General features: G+C 43.0%; 1 protein-coding gene across 2 annotated transcripts in view; it reads right to left on the reverse strand.

Moving 5' to 3' along the window:
• atf6 (activating transcription factor 6) overlaps positions 1 to 26320 on the reverse strand; it is a 104924-nt gene extending 78604 nt beyond the window's left edge. For both annotated transcript variants that reach the window (XM_080733271.1, XM_080733270.1), the window contains exons 1-6: positions 26087 to 26320; positions 23837 to 23913; positions 21493 to 21571; positions 13917 to 14017; positions 12936 to 13059; positions 10249 to 10455 (exon numbers count right to left, since the gene is read on the reverse strand). In XM_080733271.1, coding sequence (XP_080589397.1) covers positions 10249 to 10455; positions 12936 to 13059; positions 13917 to 14017; positions 21493 to 21571; positions 23837 to 23913; positions 26087 to 26198 — 700 coding nt within the window. In that variant the 5' untranslated portion in view covers positions 26199 to 26320. The remainder of the gene's footprint in view (positions 1 to 10248; positions 10456 to 12935; positions 13060 to 13916; positions 14018 to 21492; positions 21572 to 23836; positions 23914 to 26086) is intronic.
• Between the last annotated feature and the right edge of the window lie 1388 nt (positions 26321 to 27708).

The raw sequence follows: 27708 nt of genomic DNA on the forward strand, positions 1-27708 counted from the left end.
ACAAAAATAAAATATAACTGGATAAAAGTAAAATAAAATAAATGTGCAGCAAGTAAAGAATAAATAAAATAATATAAAAGTCAAAATAAAGTACTGTATTCTCAAAAAGGCATTCAACAAGCCAACATTCAGGAGTCAAAGGCACCACAAATCAAGGTCAAAGATGGTACTGTTCACCGTGTGCCTGGACCAATGTCACTCTAGGGGAGCTGAAGAACTTTCTGGGACTTCTCTTCCTCACAGCTATCGTTCACAAGCCGGAGAGCCATGCACTGGTCAAAAAACATTGCCATGCCGTACTTTCCCAGAACAATGGCAAGGAACAGGTACCAGGCCATTTTGAGGTACCTGAGGTGCACGCAAGCACGCACGCACGCACACACACACACACACACACACACACACACACACACACACACACACACACACACACACACACACACACACACACACACACACACACACACACACACACACACACAGATTGTATTACTAAACTATCTATCTAGGTATACACACACAATAAAAAACTAAACTATAAAGAATGTATTCTTACTGGAAGAAGTTGGAGGAACTTCATACACCACAAACCATGGATTGACATCTAGACCTACTGCACATACAGTATGAAACAGAGCTGATACCTTTATGTACTATGAGGAAAATAATGCTGCTATTTGTACCCTGTATATATATAAAATGACACAATGCGACATAGCTCTGTTTGAACAATGCTGTACCCCCTCCAACTGTATATTTTCAACTGTTTTTTTATTGTATAATTTGTGATACTTGCTTTGGCAATGTAAACGTATGTTTTCTCATGCCAATAAAGCTCCTTTGAATTGAATTGTATATTACCAAATGCACCCTACGTGGAAAAAAAACAATAGCAGGTCAGGCTTATTGATTGATTGAAGAATGTATTACAAGCTTGCATTAGAAAGAAGTAGACCTACAGATTCATGGCTCATTTCCACAGGAACACACTTTATGCATGATCTCATACAGTGGTGTGTTCTAGACTTTTTTTGAGGGCATACGATCAGCTACTATTCGTTTGGCCAGGGCAGACGCTATAGTACATAATCCCTATCAAATACGCTACTTTGAAAGGTTCACGAGGGCAGACACCATTCATATTTTATTGTTCCTCCATCACGGAGGTATAGAGGCCGGCGCCGCGTGTGGAGGGTAGTCTCTGGTGCTATGGAGGTTCCAGCGACCCCCTGGGCTAATCCTACCTGCCCCTGCCTTTTATTTTCCGACAGCAGACGCCGTATACGTGCGTTATAGGTAGAACACACCACTGATCTCATATAACATTGAAAGACAGACGTAAAGAACAAAGTGAATCGTAGAGAACATAAACTTTGTAACGCTTACCGGGTTCGCTGATCACAGCTCAGCAGTGCTTCCTACAGGGCGCGGGGAAAGACCGCACCGATCGGTGGTCTGCCTCGGGCAGCATGCATGTCACCGCCGGAGACTGCGGGCTTGTTGTCCAGAGTTAGACTCTCCACGGGGCATGGCGCGGGGAGAAACCGCCGCGATCGGTGGTCTGCCGCGGGCAGCATGCATGCCGCGCCATCGGCGGAGGCTGGGGGCTGAGTGTCCACGGCCGGGGCATGGTTCGGCTGCCTGCTTGGTCTCCATGTGCGGCCATGACTTGCTCTCTGATCAGCGGAGCAACGGTCCGGTAACTTTTTTACAAAATGGACGCCCCCAACCTACAAAGAAACTAGCCCTTCCCTTCCCCCACTCCTCCTAGGTAAAACCTCTACCTTCCGATCTCTCTCTCTATCTCTATCTCTCTAAATAATACGACATCTAGTGATTTTATAACTAATTCTAGCTCATTCTCTCAATATATCTCTCTCTCCCTCTGATTGCTGTGTGTCCGGTTACGGTAAAAGTCACTGAACTCTTTGAGACCCTTGTTTCTGGGGGGAACCGGCCAACCAGCATGCTTGAATTTGGTCAAATGAGCGTGTGATGTCATGCAGGGGCGTCAATTGGGTATGGCAGGGGTATGCAGCTGCCATACCTTGACAGGGGGAAATAATAAAAATGTACTTTTCATCGTGCCTGTTGCTAAGGTATGGCAACATGACTGGTGTCTTCACCAGACACCAGTCATGTTGCCATACCTTAGCTTGTTCTGAACTGACGCCACTGAATTGTCATGCATGACGACCGTCCCATCGTCCAAAAGGGCTGTATCTTGGTTACCGCATAGATCCAACACTGTACTACTGTAATATGAAAAAAAAGGGTCGGGCGGTATATCCCTCCCTACTTTTTAATTGGCAAGATTGCGCAGGAAGTGGCGGGCGGTATATCCCTCCCGTGGCAGTCAAACTGTTAATGTGCAACATTGTTTTCTCACTCAACAGTAAACAAACCACCATATGGTTTAAGTGTATAGAGGGTACAGTATATGCACATTTCTAAAGTGACATTTTAAGGACTTTTTAATACTTCTAAAATGACAAATTAAACATTGGCCAAGTTGTCAAATATTAGAGGCAGAAATTGTTATACAAAATGTATCGCCTCAACTCATAGCGCTAGTCAGGGTGGGGGGCGGTCTCCGGTTAAAATATGATTATTTTGGGAGTCGCGGCCTGAAAAGGTTGAGAACCACTGCTTTAGTTAAAAGTTTCAATTAGTCTTCATACCATCTGTTTCGTTTTAATCCGTCTCCCAGTATCAACTGGGTGGGACTGGTTTTCCCCCACATTGACAACCAAATGAATGCCAACAAGTTTTTAAGGACGGGCTGTGTGACAGTTCATGAAGGTTGCTTTTCCCATGACTGACACCATATCTTACCCTTCTCTGGCTTGTCCTGTCGCAGTAAATCCCACCCATCTATTGCTCAAAGTAGGTTCAAGCAAACCATGCCTGGTATGTATCAGAACTTGGCCTTCTCTGTGTGTGTGCGTGCATGTGCGTACGTGCATAATATGTGTGTGTGTGTGTGTGTGTGTGTGTGTGTGTGTGTGTGTGCGTGTGTGCGTGTGCGTGCAAGTGTGTTGCTTTTATGAGTGGGCACAAACAAATAAATATGCATGTCTGCCCACATTTACACAGGCTTGTGGTTTGAAACCCAAAAAAAACAAGCAAAACCACGACAAGTAACAAACAATATTGTCTCCTGTTTATAGATGACCTGTTCACGGTTTACAGTAGCGGTCAGTGTTGATCCCTACCCAGAGAGCCACAGTACCAACAGTCTGAGCCAGGAGCCATTTCATCTCAGCCAGTCCTGCAGTCTCTCAACCAGGGACGTGCAGAGATTGTTAGAGAGGCAGGGGCTGACATTTCTAAAAGGGCCTTTTGGTGAAAATATCGAAAATAGCAGACCTCCAAGCTCACAACGCATCGGCTATTTCCGGTGCTTGATACCCAGAGCCGTTTCTGGGTCCATGGGGGCCCTAAGCATGATTCTGCTATGGGGCCTTCCTTAGCAGAATCATAGGCCTAATTTTTTTTTATCATTTTTTAATCCATTTTATAATGGAAATATATTTTCTTATTTAAATAAAAAAATGAAAACTTCCCCATGGAGTGCTGGAACACCTGCAGCACCCCTAGTTCCCACGCTGTGGCTGAGTCCTGCACAGTGGCCACTGTGCCAAATTCACTTTTACTTTCAGCAGTGTGGAGATGCACGGAAGCAAAGAAAGTCACCACAGTTTGATTTGATCATTGCTTAGTCAATTATGAAGGGATTTCAAAAATTAAAACGTCTCCATATTGCTTGGGAAGTCTTTCGCCTTTGCGATTCGCTAATAGCGAGATTTCACATCGCGATTTCGGTTTGAAAACGATTAACCATGCAGCACTAGTTCTTTTCTGCTGAGGAGGGGACGGTGGGGGCCTTTTTGGTCGGCGGGGGCCTTACGCAGTCTGCGTAGTCTGCGTATACGGCCCGCCGGCGCTGTTGATACCACACTGAACTAAGCATAATCAAGTCAATACTGGAGATGATGTGTACAGCATGGATTTCTACACAGAGAGGGCAATTCTCTCAACATAAGGTGCATGTTGCATTCAAGTTCAGGAGAGTTTAGACAAGGAAATTGAATGCTGCCTTCAGGTATGGCATGGAAAGAGGGCATTTGCCTTTCTTTCACCATAGTAAATACTGCAATCATGGTCTGGAGAGGGCACTTTTTACAGATGGATAAAAGGGCAGGGGCTCAAGCCCCCTTTGATGCCTATGTGTGTCTGTGCCAGCTCTCAACCTCATTCTAAACGACTTTGTTGTTGTCAGTGCAAATCGTAACCAACGGTGCTAATGAAAGTAAGTCGTGCAAAAGGCTTCGTCATGCACCAAGCTGACAGAGGAGGGGAATAAATCTAGAAGACTTCTACATTTGGAGCCTTATTGGGTAAGTTTGCGGTTTCGAAATAATAGCGTTGCGTGTTATGCAAGGTTCAAGGGTTTAAATCCGTCATATCAGAATGTGTTTATTCATTGGTCAGGTATGTTCAGTTCACATACGAGGAATTTGGAAAGTGAAAATACCTGGCTTATAAACAGATTCTGAATCGGCGGCTATAAATCATGGAGCCCGGGCCACGCATCATTGTGCACCGATACATTTCAAATTCAAAACTGAAAACTTTCCCAAAGCTCCAATGAATTCCTTTTTGGAGCTGTGTGGAACACAAGCTCCCTATACGTGGCCGTGTGTGTGGGTCTGTCTGTCTGTCTGTCTCCGTGTCTGTCTGTAGCCTGCAGTAACCTTTTCTGACCACACATGTTAAGGGAGGGGCGCTGTTACACACACACACACACACACACACACACACACACACACACACACAGCTCCACTTCGAACAGAGGTTCGATTTCTTTTTAAATATATTTGTTTATTGAGGTTCTGTTAGCTTACATTTATACAAGTACAATGTGTGTGTCGAATCCCCACATTTCTGGCAGCCCAATGAATTCCTGTCGACTGTCTTCTTCAGTCATTATACTCACATCAAGGAATATTTAAAATGTTCACGTTGTTTTGAGGTAGTGTTTAACCGATAATTAGCTTGAATGAAGTCAGGTTCTTAAACAAAGCACCAAAAATGCAGCTGAGCCCATGTGAACAATAGGCACGCTTCTCTGAGATATTTAACCCATTACTAACGGGAACACAACTTTGTTACGTTAGATTTTCACCACTTTAACCATTATTTTATGCTTTAAATATTAAAAAATAGCAGATTAACAAGCTCACAGTGTGGCACCGAGTCCCGCTCTGCGAGCTTGTAGATCTGCTGTTTTCGAGTCTTTGAATATTTTTGACCCGATTCTATAAATGTCTTCTAAACCTTTCTTCTCAATCAGCGGTTCTCAAACCTTTTCACGTCAAGTATCCCCAAAAAACATGTATTTGGCTGCGGACCCCCATCTCAAAATATGTGGTTCCAGGGACCCCACAGAAGCAAATATTTGAGTTACAAATGTTCGCTTTGAAAAAGATATAATCAAAGATTTCCCAAAAGAAATCTTTATTTTTCAATAGCTAAAGTATGGGTTAAGAGCAGTGTTGATTTTGTCGACTAAAACTATGACGAAAAATGTTTGTCGACTGTGTTTATTTCACTGACAAAAAAACTAAGCTAAAGCTAAACTAAAACTAAGACTAAATCTATTGACAATTTCGTCAACAAAATAAAAACTAGACTAAAACGTTAGGGAGGGACTAATGGAGAAGAGAGTCATTTTATGTTTGTTTGCTCTCAGGTGTTGTGTGCTGAAAATAGCCGATCTACAAGCTCACAACGCGTCGCGCTTGTAGATCTGCTATTTTCAGCACACAACCAAGTGTCAAATCAGTCATTATGATGCCATCAAGGCCAGCCAAAATACATTTTAGTCGACTGAATCAACTGTAGATTTAGTCGCCTAAAATCGTATGATATTTAGACGACTAAAATTAGACTAAGACTAAAACTTTTCAGGTGACTAAATTATGACTAAAACTAAAAGACATTTTATTCAAAAGACTATGACTAAAACTAAATCAAAATTTGCTGTCAAGAACAGCAGCAGAGACCAACACCAGCAGACACCCAGCAGACCTGTCTCAGTATCTTCCTGCTCCCTGCTAATGTCCTCCAAGCTGGAAACAGGGACGTGCTGGCCATTGGGAAAAGCGGGACAACTCCCGAACGGCCAGTTCATTCCCGGCCTGGACTGGTCCAGGCCGGCCATTAGGAAACAAATGAAAATAAAATGTCAGCCTTCGTTCCATTTTGGGGGCTGGGCGGCCAACAAAGTAAATCGTCACTGTCGGGCAGAAACCTTGCATCTCCAAGTTTCAAATGTATACATTTTTTCGCAAAGCAAAGCCCTGCTTCATCATACAAGGCTGTCGCACAAAAGTAGTGAAAACAGCAGATCTACAAGCACACGTGTGCTTGTAGATCGGCTGTTTTCACTAGTTTAATTCATTTTTTAAATGATAAATACAAAACAAACGGTTTTGGACATACAAGGTTTCCACCCGACAACGACAAAATATAACTCATGTACAGTAATTGGCCCACTGGCTTGTCACTTGTCATGATCTGAAATGGCAAATCTTTGAGTAGCAGCAGCGCTATAGAGAGAGATCTCTCTCTATAGCGCGCAATGAGGGGCCTCTCCAACTCTTTTTCCCGGGCTGAATCAGGGGCCCAGCACGTCCCTGGCTGGAAATGTTGCCCCTTCGTATCTCTGCCATCTGCTATCACTGAGACAGGAGGCAGGAGGAGGCCAGTCTGCAGGACCCAAACATTCAGCCCACTTGGGTTCCTGGCTGTGACATCAGTGTTTACATTGGCCTGCCTTCTACTGAGGTAAGGGACAGAGGTTATCTACATGGTATCCGAGAGTCAAGCACGGGCACGCGCACACACTCACACACATACACTCACACACATACACGCACAAACGTACTGTAAATGTTTTAAGGAAAGGTGTTGCTTGGATCGACATTAAGAGAGGTGACATTTTGCTTTGCAGAGACAAGAGGACTCACATGTACATGTTGCTATATCACCAACACACACGCACACACAACATACTGTAGATGTAGATGTTGCCTATAGGCCTACATTAATTGTGTTCAAATTAAATGTATATATAATATACATTCTGTTACTTTAGAGTGGGACTGTAATGTAAACCGACTGTATACTACTGTAGCAACCATCTCCGAAGTAAAGCAAGGGATTTCATATTTTGGTTTGAATAAACATTTTGCAGGCTCTGAATGGCCCATGCTTTGCAGCACCTCCTCACAACCAGGCCAAAACAGGCTGGGAAACAATGAACATAGGGATATGGCGCCATCTTCTGGACAAGTTGCAACAGCAAAATCAGAAAGAAATCCCATAGTCTCCCTTAGCCAGTCAGGGAAAAATGGGGGTGAACGTGGATTCGCCTGTAAAAGTTTTTTTCTCAACTGATTCTTGTAGCTTGGGGTCACCTCTTAAGGATTCAAGAGGATGACCAGTGATATCCATTGAGCATTTTTTATTATTAACCCCTTAATGCCTGAAACATGGGCTCCCATTGACTTTCTATACAGGAGGAAAATACCCAGAAAAAGATTATTTTTCGGGGTATTTAAGGAGGATCTGAGGGGTCTAACTAGGGGTTTGTCATGATGCTGAATCCATTGCAGGCATTTGTTTTGCACAAACAACATTCTGTGGGCTAGAAATAGCCTCAGAAAACAATACACGTATGGGTGAGTATTCATGTTAGTCGGGGGCTTTAGGTTTTTTTTTCTCGTGCTAATCAGTCTAAAAGTGCAGAATTTTGCACAGATGTAGCTCAGGGCTTGCTCTAATGATTTAGCTAGGATGCCCGAGTCTGCGACATTCGGGGTCGCCACAGCGGCCAAATCAAGTTGGGCTCCCATCGACTTTAGTGATGAAAAGTGATGAGTCATCACTTTTCAGAGTTTTGTGGGTGTTGTGGTGACCCCGAAGGTCGCCGACCTAGCTAAATCATTAGAGCATGCCCTGAGCTACATCTGTGCAAAATTTTGCACTTTTAGACTGATTAGCACGAGAAAAAAAACCCTAAGGCCTCCGACTAACATGAATACTCACCCATACGTGTATTGTTTTCTGAGGCTATTTCTAGCCCACGGAATGTTTTTTGTGGAATACAAATGCCTGCAATGGTTTCAGCATCATGACAAACCCCTAGTTAGACCCCTCAGATCCTCCTTAAATACCCCGAAAAATTTTCTTTTTCTGGGTATTTTCCTCCTGTATAGAAAGTCAATGGGAGCCCATGTTTCAGGCATTAAGAGGTTAATAATAAAAAATGCTCAATGGATATCACTGGTCATCCTCTTGAATCCTTAAGAGGTGACCCCAAGCTACAAGAATCAGTTGAGAAAAAAACTTTTACAGGCGAATCCACGTTCAGCCAAAAATCACCCTTTTTTTCCCGGACTTAGTTTTCTAATGCTTCCTTTCACAGTCTGGAGATCAGAAGCTCTGATCACGAGTAAGCGATAAAGAGGAAGTGCGGCCTACTCTCCACTTTCATTTGGTCTTTATATTCACGCAAATGTATCTAATATATATATACAGTAAATTAAAATAATCTAAGCAAATATAATATATATATATTTTCGTGAACGGAAATGCAAGCTTCCGTTACTCGGATTTCGGAAGGTATAGTTCCAGACTCTATATGGAATTCGGAGATTGTGGGGCGCCCACAATCTCCCCACCATCTCGGATGTCACTCTGCATGTGACTCCCCGTCTCTCTCCCCATTTCCTGTAGATCTACTGTTCTTTTTTTGAATATTTTATTTTAGTTTTTTTTTTAGTTTTTCAGACAAACAAAAAAGACAAAATATACAGACAATAAAGTACACATTATAAATCGACATACACATAACGAGAGGTGCCGTCTTTGCCTTTGTAACACTGTTAATCTGTAATAAAATGTTATTAAATGTTATGTAATCTACTGTTCTATCAATAAATGCAACAAATCCTTTAAAAGAAATTGTGGAACAGTTGTCTGGCTACGCCAGGCTACGCTAAATCCAGGGATTCTATGACTACAATCCGCTCTCTAAATTAAGGGCACAAATCGATTTAATTGATTATAAAAATAAAAAATATATATATCGATAATTTCATTGAATAATCTATTAATAATCATGTTTCATTTTTTTTTTGTCACAAGCTCACAACACCTTCGGTGCCTTGTGAGCTTGTAGATCTGCTACTTTCACAATTTTTCCATGACACTCTTGTGTGACAAAGTATAAAATATCACTTATGTGGTTAATCCATTCACAGTCAAAAGTTTGGACACAGCTTCTCACACAGATTGAATAGAAGCTGTGTCCAAACTTTTGACTGGTAGGATATATAAATTAAGATATATATATATATATACAGTGTGTGTATATATATATATCTATATATATATATATATATACACACACACACTGTATGTATTAAAACAGGGGTTTTCAAAGTGGGTGACAGGGCACCCTGGGTTGCCGCGACGGCAGACTAGGGGTGCTGCAAGATCATTTGATAATATTTGGAATTTATTCGAACACAATATTTAGTATCATTTTAAACTTGAAGTACAAAGTTATTTTCAGTCAGTTCTAACCAAAATGGCTATTATCTCAACGTTTTCCTCGCAACATAATCACTAAAATATCATCACTGTTGGGCAGAAACCTTGTATCTCCAAGTTTCAAATGTTTACGTCTTTTGGTAAAGCAAAGCCCTGCTTCATCATACAAGACTGTCGCACAAAACTAGTGAAAACAGCAGATCTACAAGCACACAACTCCTCACATCGCGAGGCTTTGTATGCTTGTAGATCTGCTGTTTTCACTAGTTTAGTACATTTTATAGACGATAAATACAAAAGGAATGGTTTTGGACATACACGGTTTCCAAATGACAACGACGATATGCTATAAATATAAGGTGCTGGGAGTGAAATTATAATTCGATTAATCGGAAAAGTGATCGATAGAATAATCACTAAGAGAATAACACAGCCCTTTTCTTAAACATAAGAATCAAAAACAACATGCATCACAGACTAGTACAACACACACCCACAGTATATAGCACACCTCACCTCAGGCTAGCCTATAGCAGCGATGCTCTGCATTAATGCAAACAATGAGTAGTATGGTGTGCGAGTGATGCAATCCAGTGCAACCGGGAGCGCAGTGTGGACTCTCACCTGGAGGGGGCGCTGGCTGGATGCTGATGGGAGCTGTCTTCACCACAGCAGGCAGCATGGTGGCCTGGAGAGGCTGGATGATGATGGTCTTGGTCTGCAGGGGGGGAGCGGGGCGGGCCAGGGGCAGCGCTGTGATCACAGGCTTGGGCTGGATGGACACCTTGGTACTGAGCTGGATGGGCCTCTTCACTGGCTGAGCTGCTTTGGCTTAGAGGAGTACAGGGTGTATGGTCAATAAGTAATGTTATGGAAATATTGGAAGTTTGCTTCTTCAAGTTTTAGTTTCTGTGGGACAAAAGCTATTTACATATGCGTAAGCATCTCTGGCACTGGCTAGGGGGTCTGACACCTTTGTGCTTACATCCTTAGCATTGAATGAATACTGTAGGCTATGTCGAAGCCATGCCACACCTATTATTTGCTAAACCCCCTAGGGTATAAAGACACTAAGAAATGAGTGGAGAGGGACTTCTGTAGGGAGAGGTGAAGGACTTACCCAGGCCGTGGGCCGTTAGGGCAGACAAGGCTGAAGCCTTGTAATGGTATATGCTGTATATGCTAACTTGCTATGCCTCTAAATAAAACTGGACATTTCATCTTCATCTTCATCTGGACAATATATTTCTTCCCATAACAGTAACCCACTAAAAACCCTGTGTGTGGGTCTTGGGCCATAAGCTAGATGCAGAATATAGAGTATAAATATAGAGTCAACATTTTTAACTCAATGCTTGGTTTCTGGGGGTCCCTGGAACAAAATATTTTGAGATGGGGGTCCACAGTCAAATACATATATTATTTTGGGGGCAAACGAAAGGTAGCCTAAAAAACAGGGAAAGCATCTTGTGTCATCTTAGATTTTAGTGTTGGCTATTAAAAAATAGCAGATTCAAAAAAATAGCAGACAGTGCGGCACCAAGTGGCGCGCTGTGAGCTTGTACATCTGCTATTTTTGAAAAGGTTCGAAAAATCGGTCCCATCCTAATTTACAGTACACTTTAAGACAGAATAAGACATAATAAAGCCATAATAAGAAATAATGTGTTGGTAATTAGAACTAATATGTTTTATTAGACAGAAACAAAGACAGAATAGCAGAAAGAGCGAATGCATTCTCTGGCACGCCGCACGACCGGCAGTTCGAACGGCAGTTGCACTGCATCGCCAGCGATATAGGACTGGCAGTTCGACCGGCAGTCCCGGCAGTAGGACCGGCGGCCGCCGCACTGACCGGCAGGTCCCGTCGCGGTAAACTGCCGGTCCGTGCAGTGTGGTGGCTGCCGCGGCAGTTACCAGTGATGCCGGTCCTACCTACAGTTCCGTGCGGCGCCCGCCGGTCCTATCGCCGGCGATGCAGCACGACTGGCGGTCGAACTGCCGGTCGGCAGGTGCCGGTGCCAGAGAATGCATTCGCTCTTTCTGCTATTCTGTCTTTGTTTCTGTCTAATAAAACATATTAGTTCTAATTACCAACACATTATTTCTTATTATGGCTTTATTATGTCTTATTCTGTCTTAAAGTGTACTGTAAATTAGGATGGGACCGAAAAATCTTGAAACAGCGTAGCTCATTATGTGAATAAACAGACATTGTTGTTTTGGTTGTTGCTGTTGGAGAAATGTCCTTTTTACATTTGCAATCAACGCAAAGTCAAACTTGCCACTACTAATTATGAAATGGATTTAAAAGGAATAGCCAGATATGTGAGTTGTAAAGGGCCGATTCTGAACCTCTGAATCTGATGGGATTGTATACAGTGTGGCAAAAAATACTGCATATATGTAGTCTGTGTTTGTTTAGCTTGCCTCTGTCTAGAACAGGATGTATCTTTATGTATGTGTATGTCTTCTGAAAAGACCAATCACAGATCACTTCGCTACATGCATAACATACTGTAAATGTAAATGATCCTTCAACACGCTGAAATCCCTACCAGTTGATAATACAACAGTAAGTACCTTAAATCAGTGGTTATTATTTTGATCTGCATTTTGCCTTTCATCTCTCCTATGGTACCAACATCAATACAGAATGGAATTGTAGAAAACAGCCAACAATAACAAAGTATTATATGAGTTTTGGGTCCGAGAGGCTAAATGTCATCAAATGGTGGTCCGTGGCTCAAATGCCTAATAAATAAAGGACCTTGATATAGGGCTGTCACAATTATTACATAATCGTCTAATCGTGATTATTTGACATAATCGTGATTATTTTTCATAATCGTCATAATCGTGTCCATGTCAAAAATAGTGGATATAGCAGATCTACAAGCTCACAACGCGTCGCATCGCGACGCGTTGTGAGCTTGTAGATCGGCTATTTCCACTATCAATGTTCTTTTTTAAGTATAAAGTTGTCAAATATGTCAGTAATTTCTTTGTATATTTAGCTTATGTGTCATATCTACCATGTGTAATTCAAAGCCTAAAAGCCAAACAGAAATGTAATTGTCAACGACAAAAACACAATTAAATCGTTAATCGCAATTATTTGAGAGAAAATTAATCGTCATGTAAAATGCCATAATCGTGACAGCCCTACCTTGATATGAAAAAGGTTGAAAACCACTGCCTTAAATCATTGAAAATACATAAGACAAAAGACTGCTTTTTTACAAAGAATCCTGTGGACACTGGAGAGCCTAATGAGCCCATGTCAGCTGGCAGAGGAGAGGTGGTCTCACCCCGTGCACTCAGGCTGGTCCTTTTCGGGGCTCTCTTGGCTGGTGCAGGGGGCTCAGAGTATCCACTGGACTCTGAGCAGACAGAGACAGGAGAGGGCTGGGACTGTGGAGACAGGGCCTCATCCTGGTGAAGAGGAAGAGGAAGACAGTACAGTGAGTTTTTTTAAGTACAATACAGGAATTTATGAGAGTAGAGTGAAGAAATATGAGCATGTGGTTAAGTCAATCAAAGGCAAACAAACGGTTGAAGATCCACATTTACACATATCTAAGGTGTACCGGTATTCACATACAGAGGAAAATAAATAACACAGTTAAGATGTTAAAATGTCCTTGGCAATATTCGAAGATACTGGCAGTGCAAGACAATGTCCTTGGATCCAGACACAGTGGTTCAGTCGGCAGACAGACACCGGTGCTGGGGTCGAGAGCAGGATGTAAACTTTGCCCTTGTTCTGACGTGCTGTGAAAACGTCTGCCTACCAAATTATGCAAATGTGTCCAAAGTTGTCAGCACCTTTTTTTAAATGAGGGGGCGGGGCAAATATCAGGCAGACAGTGAATAATTAGTTTGACAAGGTGTTGTTTAAGGCGGTCATTAACGAAGCGTCTCTGGTGAGGGTGTGTGTGTGTGTGTGTGTGTGTGTGTGTGTGTGTGTGTGTGTGTGTGTGTGTGTGTGCGTGTGCGTGTGTGTGTGCTCAAGTACACGTGGGAGCGTGCTCGTGCGCGTGTGTCCAAAAGAAAAAGAGCAGCATCTGCCTGCGAAAGTGATATGAATGTTTTTGAGCACCATCTGTGAGAAATCCAATTTCCACTTCTGTGCCAAGATGGCCAACAACGTACACTCCTGTCATGTAAACCAACACAAATAGAGAACAAAAACAAATGCACAACAACTCTCTCCAATGACAGGAGATATTTGCATGGAAAATGAGCGTGTTTAAACACAGTACAGAGGGCGAGGCAGGGGGAAGACTTACCGATAGGGAGGAGTCCGGGGACAAGGCTTCCACCGAGGCAGGAGAAGGGACAGAGCTCAGGGTGTGGGCAGGTGACAGAGAGTCCACGCTCAGCTCGCCATCTGGACGCACAAGGACAGTGGGAAGAACGTGTCACACAGGCTCACCGAGCTGGCCTAATGTAATGTAGTCAGTGGAGTGTACTAGGGAGGGATGGGACGATATGAAAATGTCATATCACGATGACTGTGACAAAAGAAATCAAAAGATAATCAAAATCCATTATTCTGGGGCGGAACATTTGCCCAAAAAAATTGCAGATCTACAAGCTCACAATGTTGTGAGCTTGTAGATCGGCTATTTTTAGACATTTGATAGAGAGTGAAAAAAAGACTGTATCAAGTACATATAAGTACCTTTTACCAATTCTAGAGGGTTTAAGTGGCACCTGATATGCAGCTCGGCAAATAAAAGGTGAATTGATCCCAGTGCATGACGGAGGACGATTTCACGATAAATTAAATCTCCATGATACGATTATAGTGAGTGTTTATTATCACGATAAACGATAATATCACTCATCGTCCCATCCCTAGAGTGTACACAGGAAAATCCTTCATTCAACTCTGAGGAGGGTATACAAATTGGTCAATTTAACCAACAAGACCTGAGGCCGATTCGACAAAATAATGCCATCTAAAATCAGTAGTACTCGATATGTTTCGTGGCAAGAACCCTCAAAACGATATTTTGCCGCAGAACAGCCGCAGCCAAATAGATGTTTGAGAACCACTGATTTAGAAGAAGGATTTAGAAGACATTTATAGAATTGTGTGAATATATTCAAAGACTTGCACACATTTTATCGATTGTTCAAAAATAGCAGATATACAAGCTCACAGCGCGGCACTCGGTGCCGCGCTGTGAGCTTGTATATCTGCTATTTTTGAGCGGTGGTCACACCGTCTCCTATACGTGGCCGTGTGTGTGGGTATGCGTGTCTGTCTGTCTGTATGTAGCCTGCAATACCTTTTCTGACCACACATGTTAAGGCAGGGGCGCTGTTGTTCAGGCCAGGCACACTCACACTCACATTCACACACACACACACACACACACACACACACACACACACACACACACACACACACACACACACACACACACACACACACACACACACACACACACACACACACACACACGCACGCACGCACACACACATGCACGCAGCCTCCACCGCTCAGTTCACACGAGTGTGATTTTTCAATAAAGGCCCGCTGACACGCCCCGAAATTATAATAGTATGATACAGTAGGTCACGTGGTCTCTCTGAAAACTATGGAGCCAGAACAGTCTCATAATTCACAAATGCGTACCTCCAGTTTTGTAATTTTTGAAATTTTGTGTTTCCACATTTTGAACTCACATGCCCAGATTTGAAACTCACAAGGTCAGATTCTTGTGTATTTTGTATCTGTGATTTGTATCTGTGTTTTGTATTTGTGTTTTGTATCTGTGATTTGTATTTGTGATTTGTATTTGTGTTTTGTATTTGTGATTTGTATCTGTGATTTGTATCTGTGATTTGTATTATTATTTGTTATTTGCATCTCTGATTTTTATCTGTGATTCAAAATCCACAAAATACAAATCCACAAAACACAAATCACAGATACAAATCACAGATACAAATCACAAATACAAAACACAAACACAAAACACAGATACAAATCACAGATACAAATTACAAATACAAAACACAAATACAAATCACAAATACAAATCACAGATACAAAACACAAATACAAATCACAAATACAAAACACAGACACAAAACACAGACACAAAACACAGATACAAATCACAAATACAAAACACAAATACAAATCACAAATACACATCATATAAATCCACAGATCATGCACGTCTGCTGTGAGGATTTTTTTTCCGCCACTAGGGGGAGCTGTTTTGCAGTGGATCTGTTTTACAGTGGATCTGTTTTGCAGTGACTTTATGAGACTCAGTCTGACGGTTGAGTGACAGGCCTCCCAGACCCAGTTGTTGCCATGTCTGCTTATTATAAGCGACTTTATTATTACCATTATTATTATTAATATTAATAGTAATTCTTCATCTCCAGAGGCGAGGGGCCGGCGGCCGACCGAGGGGCCTCTGGAGTTGGGGTCTGACCACCCGGGGACCCCCTGGAGCCCTGGGGACCCCCAGCGGACCCCCTGCTATCTAGTCCCATGTATTTAAAAAATGTTCGGCTCTACAATGGTTTCAATGGGAGGGCCGACATTTTTTTGGGGAAATCCGGGACTTAACCCGCACGGACACCCTCCAGGGGGCCCAGGGACCCCCGCAAAATTATAGCGCCGCCACTGCAGCGCACATAAACTTCCATAACTCGGGCTAGGAGCGACCGTTCGAGACGGGACCGGTACCCACACGTCCGGCTCGGGGCCCCGGAGCCGGCCGTGCCACTGCGCCGCCTGGCGGCCGACGCCAAACAGGAAGTGCCTCTATATCTCATGAACCGTTTGTCGTACAGACGCGTGGGTGGCGTCATATGACTTGATTAAGAGTCCTTGACCTTAATTGGTGCAACAGGAAGTGCCCTTCGCCAAACAGGAAGTGCCTCTATATCTCATGAACCGTTTGCCGTACAGACGCGTGGGTTGCGTCATATGACTTGATTAGGAGTCCTTGACCTTAATTGGTGCAACAGGAAGTGCCCTTCGCCAAACAGGAAGTGCCTCTATATCTCATGAACCGTTTGTCGTACAGACGCGTGGGTGGCCTCATATTACTTGATTAGGAGTCCTTGACCTTAATTGGTGCAACAGGAAGTGCCCTTCGCCAAAAAGGAAGTGCCTCTGTATCTCATGAACCGTTTGTCGTACAGACGCGTGGGTGGCCTCATATTACTTGATTAGGAGTCCTTGACCTTAATTGGTGCAACAGGAAGTGCCCTTCGCCAAACAGGAAGTGCCTCTGTATCTCATGAACCGTTTGTCGTACAGACGCGTGGGTGGCCTCATATTACTTGATTAGGAGTCCTTGACCTTAATTGGTGCAACAGGAAGTGCCCTTCGCCAAACAGGAAGTGCCTCTATATCTCATGAACCGTTTGTCGTACAGACGCGTGGGTGGCCTCATATTACTTGATTAGGAGTCCTTGACATTAATTGGTGCAACAGGAAGTGCCCTTTGCAAAACAGGAAGTACCTCTATATCTCATGAACCGTTTGTCATACATGTTTGGGTGGTGTCATATGACTTGATTAAGAGTCCTTCAGCTTAATTGGTTTAACTAGCCCTGCATCTCTTCTGATGGCTGCTGCCCCTTTTGACGTGGGTAGAGCTGCGAGGGCCCGGTCATCATTGCTGAAGGACTCTTAATCAAGTCATATGACACCACCCACACGTGTACGACAAACGGTTCATGAGGTATAGAGGTACTTTCTGTTTGGCAAAGGGCACTTCCTGTTTGACGAAGGAAACACCAATTAAGGTTAAGGACTCTTAACACGTTGCAAGCCGCGGCAGAACCCTCTGAACAGAGGTAGCGCCGAAGAAATAAGCCATTTATTTACAAACATGTTTTAAAAAAACAAAGCCCACATGATAACAACACGTACTGGAGTGCTCGACACAGCGTACATATTCATCCTGCAGAGGTCGGCGATCTTACTTTGGCGAGGCGGAGGGGAGATCAATTCCATTCGTTTACGTGCGGCGAAGCAGGGAAAGGAGCGATAGAGAAGCGGCGCCCGAACGTGATTGAAACCGCGATCCACGAACAGAGACAAAGACCAGCCATCTTGTTTGAGCTTCTTGCTGAGTTTCAACACTGGGGAGAGGATGAGGCTCCTCCTGGCCAGCCATCCATCCAGAATGTGAGTCAACGGCGTGGCCTGCTGGATATTAGGAGTATCACACCCAGCACCAGAAAATGACTGTCAGAGCATATTAACCCTTTCAGATCGCTCCAAAAAGACACAGAGAAGAATTTCCGATGTTTTTTTTTTTTTTATTATAATTTATATCAAAAGTCCGGGAATAGACGGCGTGGCTGATGGGACCCAGTAGGAAGTCCGAGGGAGTACGGCCAGGCTTAGAAGGTGTTAATCAAGTAATATGAGGCCACCCACGCGTCTGTACGACAAACGGTTCATGAGATACAGAGGCACTTCCTGTTTGGCGAAGGGAACTTCCTGTTGCACCAATTAAGGTCAAGGACTCCTAATCAAGTAATATGAGGCCACCCACGCGTCTGTACGACAAACGGTTCATGAGATACAGAGGCACTTCCTGTTTGGCGAAGGGCACTTCCTGTTGCACCAATTAAGGTCAAGAACTCCTAATCAAGTAATATGAGGCCACCCACACGTCTGTAAGACAAACGGTTCATGAGATACAGAGGCACTTCCTGTTTGGCGAAGGGCACTTCCTGTTGCACCAATTAAGGTCAAGGACTCCTAATCAAGTAATATGAGGCCACCCACGCGTCTGTACGACAAACGGTTCATGAGATACAGAGGCACTTCCTGTTTGGCGAAGGGCACTTCCTGTTGCACCAATTAAGGTCAAGGACTCCTAATCAAGTAATATGAGGCCACCCACGCGTCTGTACGACAAACGGTTCATGAGATATAGAGGCACTTCCTGTTTGGCGAAGGGCACTTCCTGTTGCACCAATTAAGGTCAAGGACTCTTAATCAAGTAATATGAGGCCACGCACGCGTCTGTACGACAAACGGTTCATGAGATATAGAGGCACTTCCTGTTTGGCGAAGGGCACTTCCTGTTGCACCAATTAAGGTCAAGGACTCCTAATCAAGTAATATGAGGCCACCCACGCGTCTGTACGACAAACGGTTCATGAGATATAGAGGCACTTCCTGTTTGGCGAAGGGCACTTCCTGTTGCACCAATTAAGGTCAAGGACTCCTAATCAATTCATATGACGCAACCCACGCGTCTGTACGGCAAACGGTTCATGAGATATAGAGGCACTTCCTGTTTGGCGAAGGGCACTTCCTGTTGCACCAATTAAGGTCAAGGACTCTTAATCAAGTCATATGACGCCACCCACGCGTCTGTACGACAAACGCGTGTTTCCTAAACCCACCAGGCTTGAGTTAAGACCCGCCTCGCGGAAACGCGAGAACGTCTAGGAGTGGCTGAAATCCTTGCCGGAGTCGGACACATCGAGGGTGGATAAAGTCAGAAGGCATGAAGACAATCTTAAAACTTGTACTGAGAAAAGCCTGCATTTGCACAGCTATTAATTTGTCACTACAGTGCTCAAAATAAACTGTGCTAAACAAAAAAACGGAAACTTTGTACTGTGCTTAAAAAAGGGAAACCTAGTAACTTTGCAAAAGAGAAAAACGTAGGCCTACTGAGAAAACTATTAATTTGTCACTACTGTGCTCAAAATAAAAACTCTTACTGATTATCAGTTAAATTGTTATGGTTTGGATATGGCTTTGGGCCTATTATGCTGCGTGTATTATTGTAATGGGTCAGTATGTAGTAGTAGGTAGTGGTACTTTGCACTTGAGCGAGCAGCACTAACCACGTTCATGGGCACTTTCATACTTAAGATTATCGAGAGGAGGCGGGTCTTAACTCAATCCTGGTGGGTTTAGGAATCACGCACGACAAACGGTTCATGAGATATAGAGGCACTTCCTGTTTGGCGTCGGCCGCCAGGCGGCGCAGTGGCACGGCCGGCTCCGGGGCCCCGAGCCGGACGTGTGGGTACCGGTCCCGTCTCGAACGGTCGCTCCTAGCCCGAGTTATGGAAGTTTATGTGCGCTGCAGTGGCGGCGCTATAATTTTGCGGGGGTCCCTGGGCCCCCTGGAGGGTGTCCGTGCGGGTTAAGTCCCGGATTTCCCCAAAAAAATGTCGGCCCTCCCATTGAAACCATTGTAGAGCCGAACATTTTTTAAATACATGGGACTAGATAGCAGGGGGTCCGCTGGGGGTCCCCAGGGCTCCAGGGGGTCCCCGGGTGGTCAGACCCCGACTCCAGAGGCCCCTCGGTCGGCCGCCGGCCCCTCGCCTCTGGAGATGAAGAATTACTATTAATATTAATAATAATAATGGTAATAATAAAGTCGCTTATAATAAGCAGACATGGCAACAACTGGGTCTGGGAGGCCTGTCACTCAACCGTCAGACTGAGTCTCATAAAGTCACTGCAAAACAGATCCACTGTAAAACAGATCCACTGCAAAACAGCTCCCCCTAGTGGCGGAAAAAAAATCCTCACAGCAGACGTGCATGATCTGTGGATTTATATGATGTGTATTTGTGATTTGTATTTGTGTTTTGTGATTGTGTTTTGTATTTGTGATTTGTATCTGTGTTTTGTGTCTGTGTTTTGTGTCTGTGTTTTGTATTTGTGATTTGTATTTGTGTTTTGTATCTGTGATTTGTATTTGTGATTTGTATTTGTGTTTTGTATTTGTAATTTGTATCTGTGATTTGTATCTGTGTTTTGTGTTTGTGTTTTGTATTTGTGATTTGTATCTGTGATTTGTATCTGTGATTTGTGTTTTGTGGATTTGTATTTTGTGGATTTGAATCACAGATAAAAATCAGAGATGCAAATAACAAATAATAATACAAATCACAGATACAAATCACAGATACAAATCACAAATACAAAACACAAATACAAATTACAAATACAAATCACAGATACAAAACACAAATACAAAACACAGATACAAATCACAGATACAAAATACACAAGAATCTGACCTTGTGAGTTTCAAATCTGGGCATGTGAGTTCAAAATGTGGAAACACAAAATTTCAAAAATTACAAAACTGGAGGTACGCATTTGTGAATTATGAGACTGTTCTGGCTCCATAGAAAACGTTCTGAAATAGTCTGAAACTCATGTCACAGTGTAATCTGCTGCCCCTCGCCCCCCCACAACAGCTGACGGGTACAGTCCACTACAAGTAGTCTAAGTACATTCAATTAATTTGATTGGCTTTATAATTGCGCATTCCCATAATGACATCATAAAAATATTAACTCATATTTTAAGATGACTTTTTAAAGTGACAGTACTCCTTTAGGTGACAGTACCTCTTTAACACTCAGGACGCCACCATTCACTTACACTTTATTTTGAAGAGCCCCGGAAGCTCCGTGCGTGTGCACGTGGGTGTACACTGACGATCCAAGATGGACGTCTGTTTGTTTACAAACGGTCGCGAAAACTAAAATCCTAACCGGGGCCGACCATCACGGCATAGTGTCGCCGTGAAGACAAGCTGATCTCGGCCTCCTCGGTGTTATTTGCACCTTATTTCGAGATTTTTATGTTTCAGTATAGAATAGGAGTCAATGGATAATGGCCGCTCTCGGTTGCTTCTGGCTGCGTTGCGTCATGACGTATGCAGTTTTTTCTTTCACCAGCACCCGTAGCAAGCGTCTGAGATGCGGGTTACCATGGAAACCTTATCTCGTCTGTGAACGTGTTTGGCTACCGAGAGCAGCCAAACTGTTAAGGCATGAAATAATGGTTAAAGTGGTTAAAATCTAAAGTGACAAGGTGATTACCTGTACAAGTGCTGCCTGTGGCTGCTCCGTTCCACGGAGGCAGGTCGATGTCGAAGTCCAGCTCAGGAACCTCGGTGGCCTGGGATGAGATGTAACTCAATCACATTCAGCTCTAGCAGTCAAGACACTTCTATCTGTATACAGTAGTACATTTTATACCAGGCAAACTCATTATGATTCACGTTAAATCAATGATAATTATGCAAATATTATACAAACAGATATGCAAAGTGCAGCCACCGCCACTCATCCACCCACACACACACACACACACACACACACACACACACACACACACACACACATGCATTTATAAACCATACCAATCTACAATTCAAATTATACATCTTTTAGAGCTCCCCACTTATACACACACGCATGCACGTGCACAAAGGCACGCACGTGCACAAAGGCACGCACACAGCATTTATAAACCCCACCAATCCATAATTCAAATTATACATCTTTTAGGGCTCCCAACTTATACACACACACACGCACGCACGCACGCACGCACGCACGCACGCACACACGCACACACGCACAGTCGCACACACACATAGACAAATGGTGACAACATGGTTGACTGATTAAAGTCAGTCAATCCAAAAAATAGTCAAATATCAGTGTGCATCATAATTCTTTTGTAAGCAAATGAGCCAGATGGGTTCATGGCTCCAGTTCTGGTTTTACCTTTACTACTCTTGTCCTCAACGGGTACAAATTCATCTAAAATTGCACATGGGTATTATGTATTGACCAAGGATCATCGCCATGCAGTGACTGACTCACTTTACCCCCGATTTAAGCTGTTTATCTGCAGCCTTTGGGATCTGTAGGTGCTGTGGTCGCGGCCTGGACTGACATGCCGTGGTTTTATTGGTAGTCAAGGTAACATCACAACCTATTGACAGACAGGCTCTAGCCAAGTCTGCTGCATGTAGAGTCAGTCATATGAATGAACACTATCTGAAGTAACTATCTGATATGGGGAAGCAGTGAGCACCGCTAACCCCTCCACTATACCCTGCACTATACACCCACCTACACACCCAAACACACACACACCCAACACACACACACACACACACACACACACACACACACACACACACACACACACACACACACACACACACACACACACACACACACACACACTTGCTTTTAAAGATGACACAGCTAGGGCTGTCACGATTATGAAATCTTACATGACCATTAACCTCGCCCACCAGGCTTTCTGAGAGAAAGCCTGGTGTTCGTTCACAACAGGCCGTTTGGTTTCCGCCCAACGCGGAAACCACTAGAAGAAGCGGCGTCCCTCTGATTTGGTTCCCTCCGTTTGTTTCCCCAATCCCTATTAAAATGCTCGAGTAGCCTAGTGTAGTCTTTCCAGTCGCTACGAGTTGGACTAACAGATGCATATACCAAACAATTTTTTCAAAAGCAAAACTACTCCGCATCAAGGAGTTTATTAGGTAGGCCCTAAAAGTATGTCCTTGAGCGCAGGGGAATTATTTGGGTTAAAACTGTTTCCGGTGGATAGTTTCAAGTTTCGACCAAATGGTAGTCCTTTGAGTACTACAACATGACGTGTTGTGGTTTCCGCTCCAGACCGGTTACAAGCCCGAAAAGTGAAGTGATCCCAGACGACATGACGATTAATTGTCACTCAAATAATTGCGATTAACGATTTAATTGTGTTTTTTTTTTTATTACATTTTCTGTTTGGCTTTTAGGCTTTGAAATTGCACATGGCAGATATGCCACATAACCTAAATATACAAAGAAAAGACTGACATATTTGACAACTTTATATTTAATAAATAACATTGATAGTGGAGATCTACAATCTCACAACGCGTCGCATCAGATCTGTTATTTCCACTATTTTTGAATATATATGACATTTTATCAACATGGAAACGATTATGACGTCACGTGATTATGACAACATAATTGCAATTATATCAAATAATTGCAATTATATATCAAATAATTGCAATTAGACGATTATTATGTAATAATTGTGACAGGCCTAGACACAGCTGTAGCAGATCTCAAGTCATCACGAAGGTTGTCCCAGAGAATTAATTCATGGATGTATTATTTATTCATAATGCTTAGCGAATAGATTGTCTGATGTGATGATCTCAGCTTGGTTTATACGTAGGTAGTGTGAGCACTGAACACAAGAGGTCAGATGTATTTGGGAGCTTTATAGACCATTTAAAGAGCTGTTTTTCTCATACCAGCGAGTACTCTGACTCACAATCCCTGTGGGCATCACTGTTCAATGTCCAGTTCCCAGCAGTTACAGTCAGTATTGGTTTAGGTTACTTACATAGCCAGCAGTCTCCAGGGCTCGGATGAGTTCATCTGCATCAGGCAGATTGTCCAGCTCATCAAACAGGCTGATGTCTATGTAAAGACAAGAATGTAGATAGAACAAACAATTCAGCTTTTCAATTGAGTGGTTCCCACCTATACACAGCTCATCATATAAAGTTGAGAACATTTAGAATCTTATGTTAAAATTGCCCAGAGCAATGTTTCCGCAAGTGTACAATATCTTATTTTTTCTGTTTTCCTGTACATTTTGAAACGGGTATATATATTTCAAAAGATAAAAAAATGTATAAAAGTTTTTAAAGTATTTCATAAATAAAATGAAAAACATCTAATCATTTCCATAAATATGTATATTTTTTAAAGTAGAAGAAGTAGTGAAAATAGCAGATCTACAGGCTCACAACGCGTGTGAGCTTGTAGATCAGCTATTTTCACTCGTTTTAGGTCCCAGGCCCCGCCAGGAGCCCCTGGGTGCCACAGGTGCACCGTTGCTCCAATCTGCAGCAAACTTGGCACAAACACTGTTGAGGTAGTCTCGCGTAGCCAGACAACTATCCCACAATCACTGAATGCTATATAGACGGGTTTCTTGTTTACACACATTGAGACTGAATGCACAGGTGACTGTATCATGTAATCAGTCCGTCCGATCCCCAAACCTGTTGTTTTGGGGAGTGCTGGTTTCATTGGCTAATTTTGGTACCGAATCAAACGTGACGTGGACCAGAAACCCGTCTATAGAGTCTGGAACAGCAGCTCCCTAACGGCGAGTAATGGAAACGGGCGTTACCGTTCAAGAAAATATATTTTAAAATGTCATTTCTGCTAAGCAGCAAGCTAAACATGCTTATATGATTTTTATTTATATAATGATAAATGTGTGCGATGTGAGACTGAAACGGAAGTGACGTGGGGGCTTCACTTCCGCTTCATCTTCGCACTCATCATTTCTTCCCCGGTCTGCCAGACTGTATGCCGGGAGCATTTGACCAAATCGCGGAGGCAACCGTCTGGCCACGCGAGACTAGTGTCAAAGTGTCCTTGAGCAAGACTCTGAACCAGTTGCTCCCGATGAGCAGGTTGGTGCCTTGCATGGTTTCCTCCACCATCGGTGTTATGAATGAGTGTGTGAGTGTGAATGTGTGAACGTAGTCGTAGATGCACAATCATTGTAAAGCGTCTTGGATAAAAGGTGCTATATAAATGCACCATTAAATGCACCATTAAAGTAAAAATGGGCATTTTATTTTACCTCTTCAGCAAAACCTCAAACTCTGTTTCGCATTGTGTGTGTGTGTGTGTGTGTGTGTGTGTGTGTGTGTGTGTGTGTGTGTGTGTGTGTGTGTGTGTGTGTGTGTGTCCCAGCCCTGCCACTGCACTGTGCAATCAACTAACTACGCCAATGTAATAACCAGGTCAGGTGCCCACAGGAGACCACTGAAGTCACTGAAGTTAAAAATAGTAAAAGGTTCTCCTGGATCAAACGGAATAACACATTTAATAATGACAGTGGTTCTCAAACTTGTGTCAGGGACCCCCAAATTGATATGTATTTGGCCGCGGGCCCACATCTGGAAATGTTTTGACAGGGATTTATTCATTATTATTACAAAACTATTCAAAATCTTCCAAATAATTTCTATGTATAATAATAGATGTTTATAATAATAATAATTATTATTAATATTTCTTATTTAATAACTATAACTGGACACAGTGGTTCAAATGATGGTGATGCTATGCTACTTTTGCTGAGAAGGACCCCCTGGACCCCACTGGTAAAGTACCCAATTTGGGAACCAATGGGACACGAACCAGAGTTCCACTTCCAACCAATCACCCCTACGGCCAATTCTAACAGCCAGGTGTTGCTATTTTCACCCCACAACACACTGAAGCAGCAGGTCAGGTCGGAGCAGGAGCTCCTGCACTGGCCACACTAACTGTAAGTATTATTACAGGTGTGTATAATGTATATTATTCATTATTCAAGACATTACTAAGGGGAGCAGAGAGCCTACCATACAAGAGCATTTAAATGAACAATTGCACACAGAGTCAACGTGGTTACATCATCTCTCCAATGTTGACAACCATAGTTGACAACACGTTACAGCTTGTATGTAGATTCTGCTATCTTGGACTTTTCGGCACATAAACCGCATACATGAAGACATATTGGGTTAAAATGTTATTATTATTATAGTTATTATTATTCAAAATATTAATATGTGACACTCACCCCACTCTCCATCCTGGTCGATGGACATGAAGCCCAGTCTGTCACTATTATCATTGTCCATCATAGAATGGTGGTGATGATTTTCGATGTCTACTGTTAAATCGGACGACATTCTCCCTCGAATACATTAGTAAACAGATAAATAACTTAGATAAATGTAACTTGTAGAGCAGTGCTGTATTTAGCATTTATCCATCTTGCTTGCTGTTTTGTTTTCGGTTAGAACTGCATGTACTTCCTGATGTATGATCTGCGTAGTACGCTGTACTTACACGTATGGTTAACCGTAAATCTACGGATGCCGTCATGGGACACAGTAGTGTCAAACCTAGTGATGCAACAACGCTACGTTACAGTTACAACTATACGCCACACGGTGGAAGCAAATACTATTCTGTCTCCATAATATGTGTAGTGGCCCAAAATAATAGCAGATGTACAAGGCCCAAGCCAATGTTATTCAATGTTATATGTGATAAAGAGAAGGATCTCCTTGGAAATAAGCCGCAAGACTTACCCGAGACAATTTGGCCAACGTTTGACCAATTTTATAGTATTTTTTTTTCTTTTTAGGTATTAAAAACGTCTTTAAAGTCCTTAAATTGTCACTTCACTGTCATCTGGGGACCCCCAAAAAAAAATCACAACCCACAGGTTGAGAACCACATTCTCAACCCTTTCCATTTCAAAAGACCCCCAGGCCAGGGACCTCCATTTTATAATAAGATGTATTTCAATCTCTGGGACCCCAATCTGCACTGTAAAATCCCCACGTGTTTAGCTCATGGGTCCATTTGGTTCCTGTCCTGTGTGCTGTGCACCATTGTCCATTTGGTTCCATTTTGTCTCAGAGTTACAGACCCTTAACAAGAGTCCATTTGATTCCTTCTGTCAATCATTTAGTTGGAGAGCCACTGCCCCCGGCTGGAACCCGTCAAGGACTCCTGGGGGTCCCCGGACCCCATGTTGAGAATCTATGGTGTAGTAGGAGGTACAATATGCATGGTGACGTTCAAACCAATGAACCTAGTATGTTCAGTCAGTTGTAGCAAACAATGCCACTTTAGATAAATAGAATTGCCCCCAGTGCCTCACGTCTTGGGGCAATGCATGACAAGATGGATAGATAGATACCTTTATTACCCTGCGGGGGAAATTCAGTCTACAAGAGTCTGCACTGTACAGCAGTTAAGGTTACAGAGTCACAGGTAAAGAGTAAGAAAAAGAACCGTATCTCGTCATAAAATACAAATAATAATAATAATAATTACTAGTAAGACGCCTCAGGGCGACATGCGATCTCGCCCTTTATCTGGCCATTGATGTATATCGGGCCAGTTCGGTACCCAATACCCATATATGGAGATCCATGTACTGTATATGGTACATCCCTTTTATGCCCATACATGGAGATCCCTGTCTGAACCAGCCACACAGATAGGGCTGTCTTTCTCCATATATGGGCATTCCCATATGATGTCCTGTTAGATATGGGCTTAATATTGATGACATCAGGGATCTCCATATACAGTATGGGCATAAAATGGAATCTGTTAGAGTGGTTCCCATGACATCACAACATACAATATATTTTATGCCCATACATGGAGATCCATATCTGA

This window comes from Nannobrachium achirus (assembly GCF_963921795.1).
Source record: "Nannobrachium achirus genome assembly, chromosome: 1".
Classification (NCBI taxonomy): domain Eukaryota; kingdom Metazoa; phylum Chordata; class Actinopteri; order Myctophiformes; family Myctophidae; genus Nannobrachium; species Nannobrachium achirus.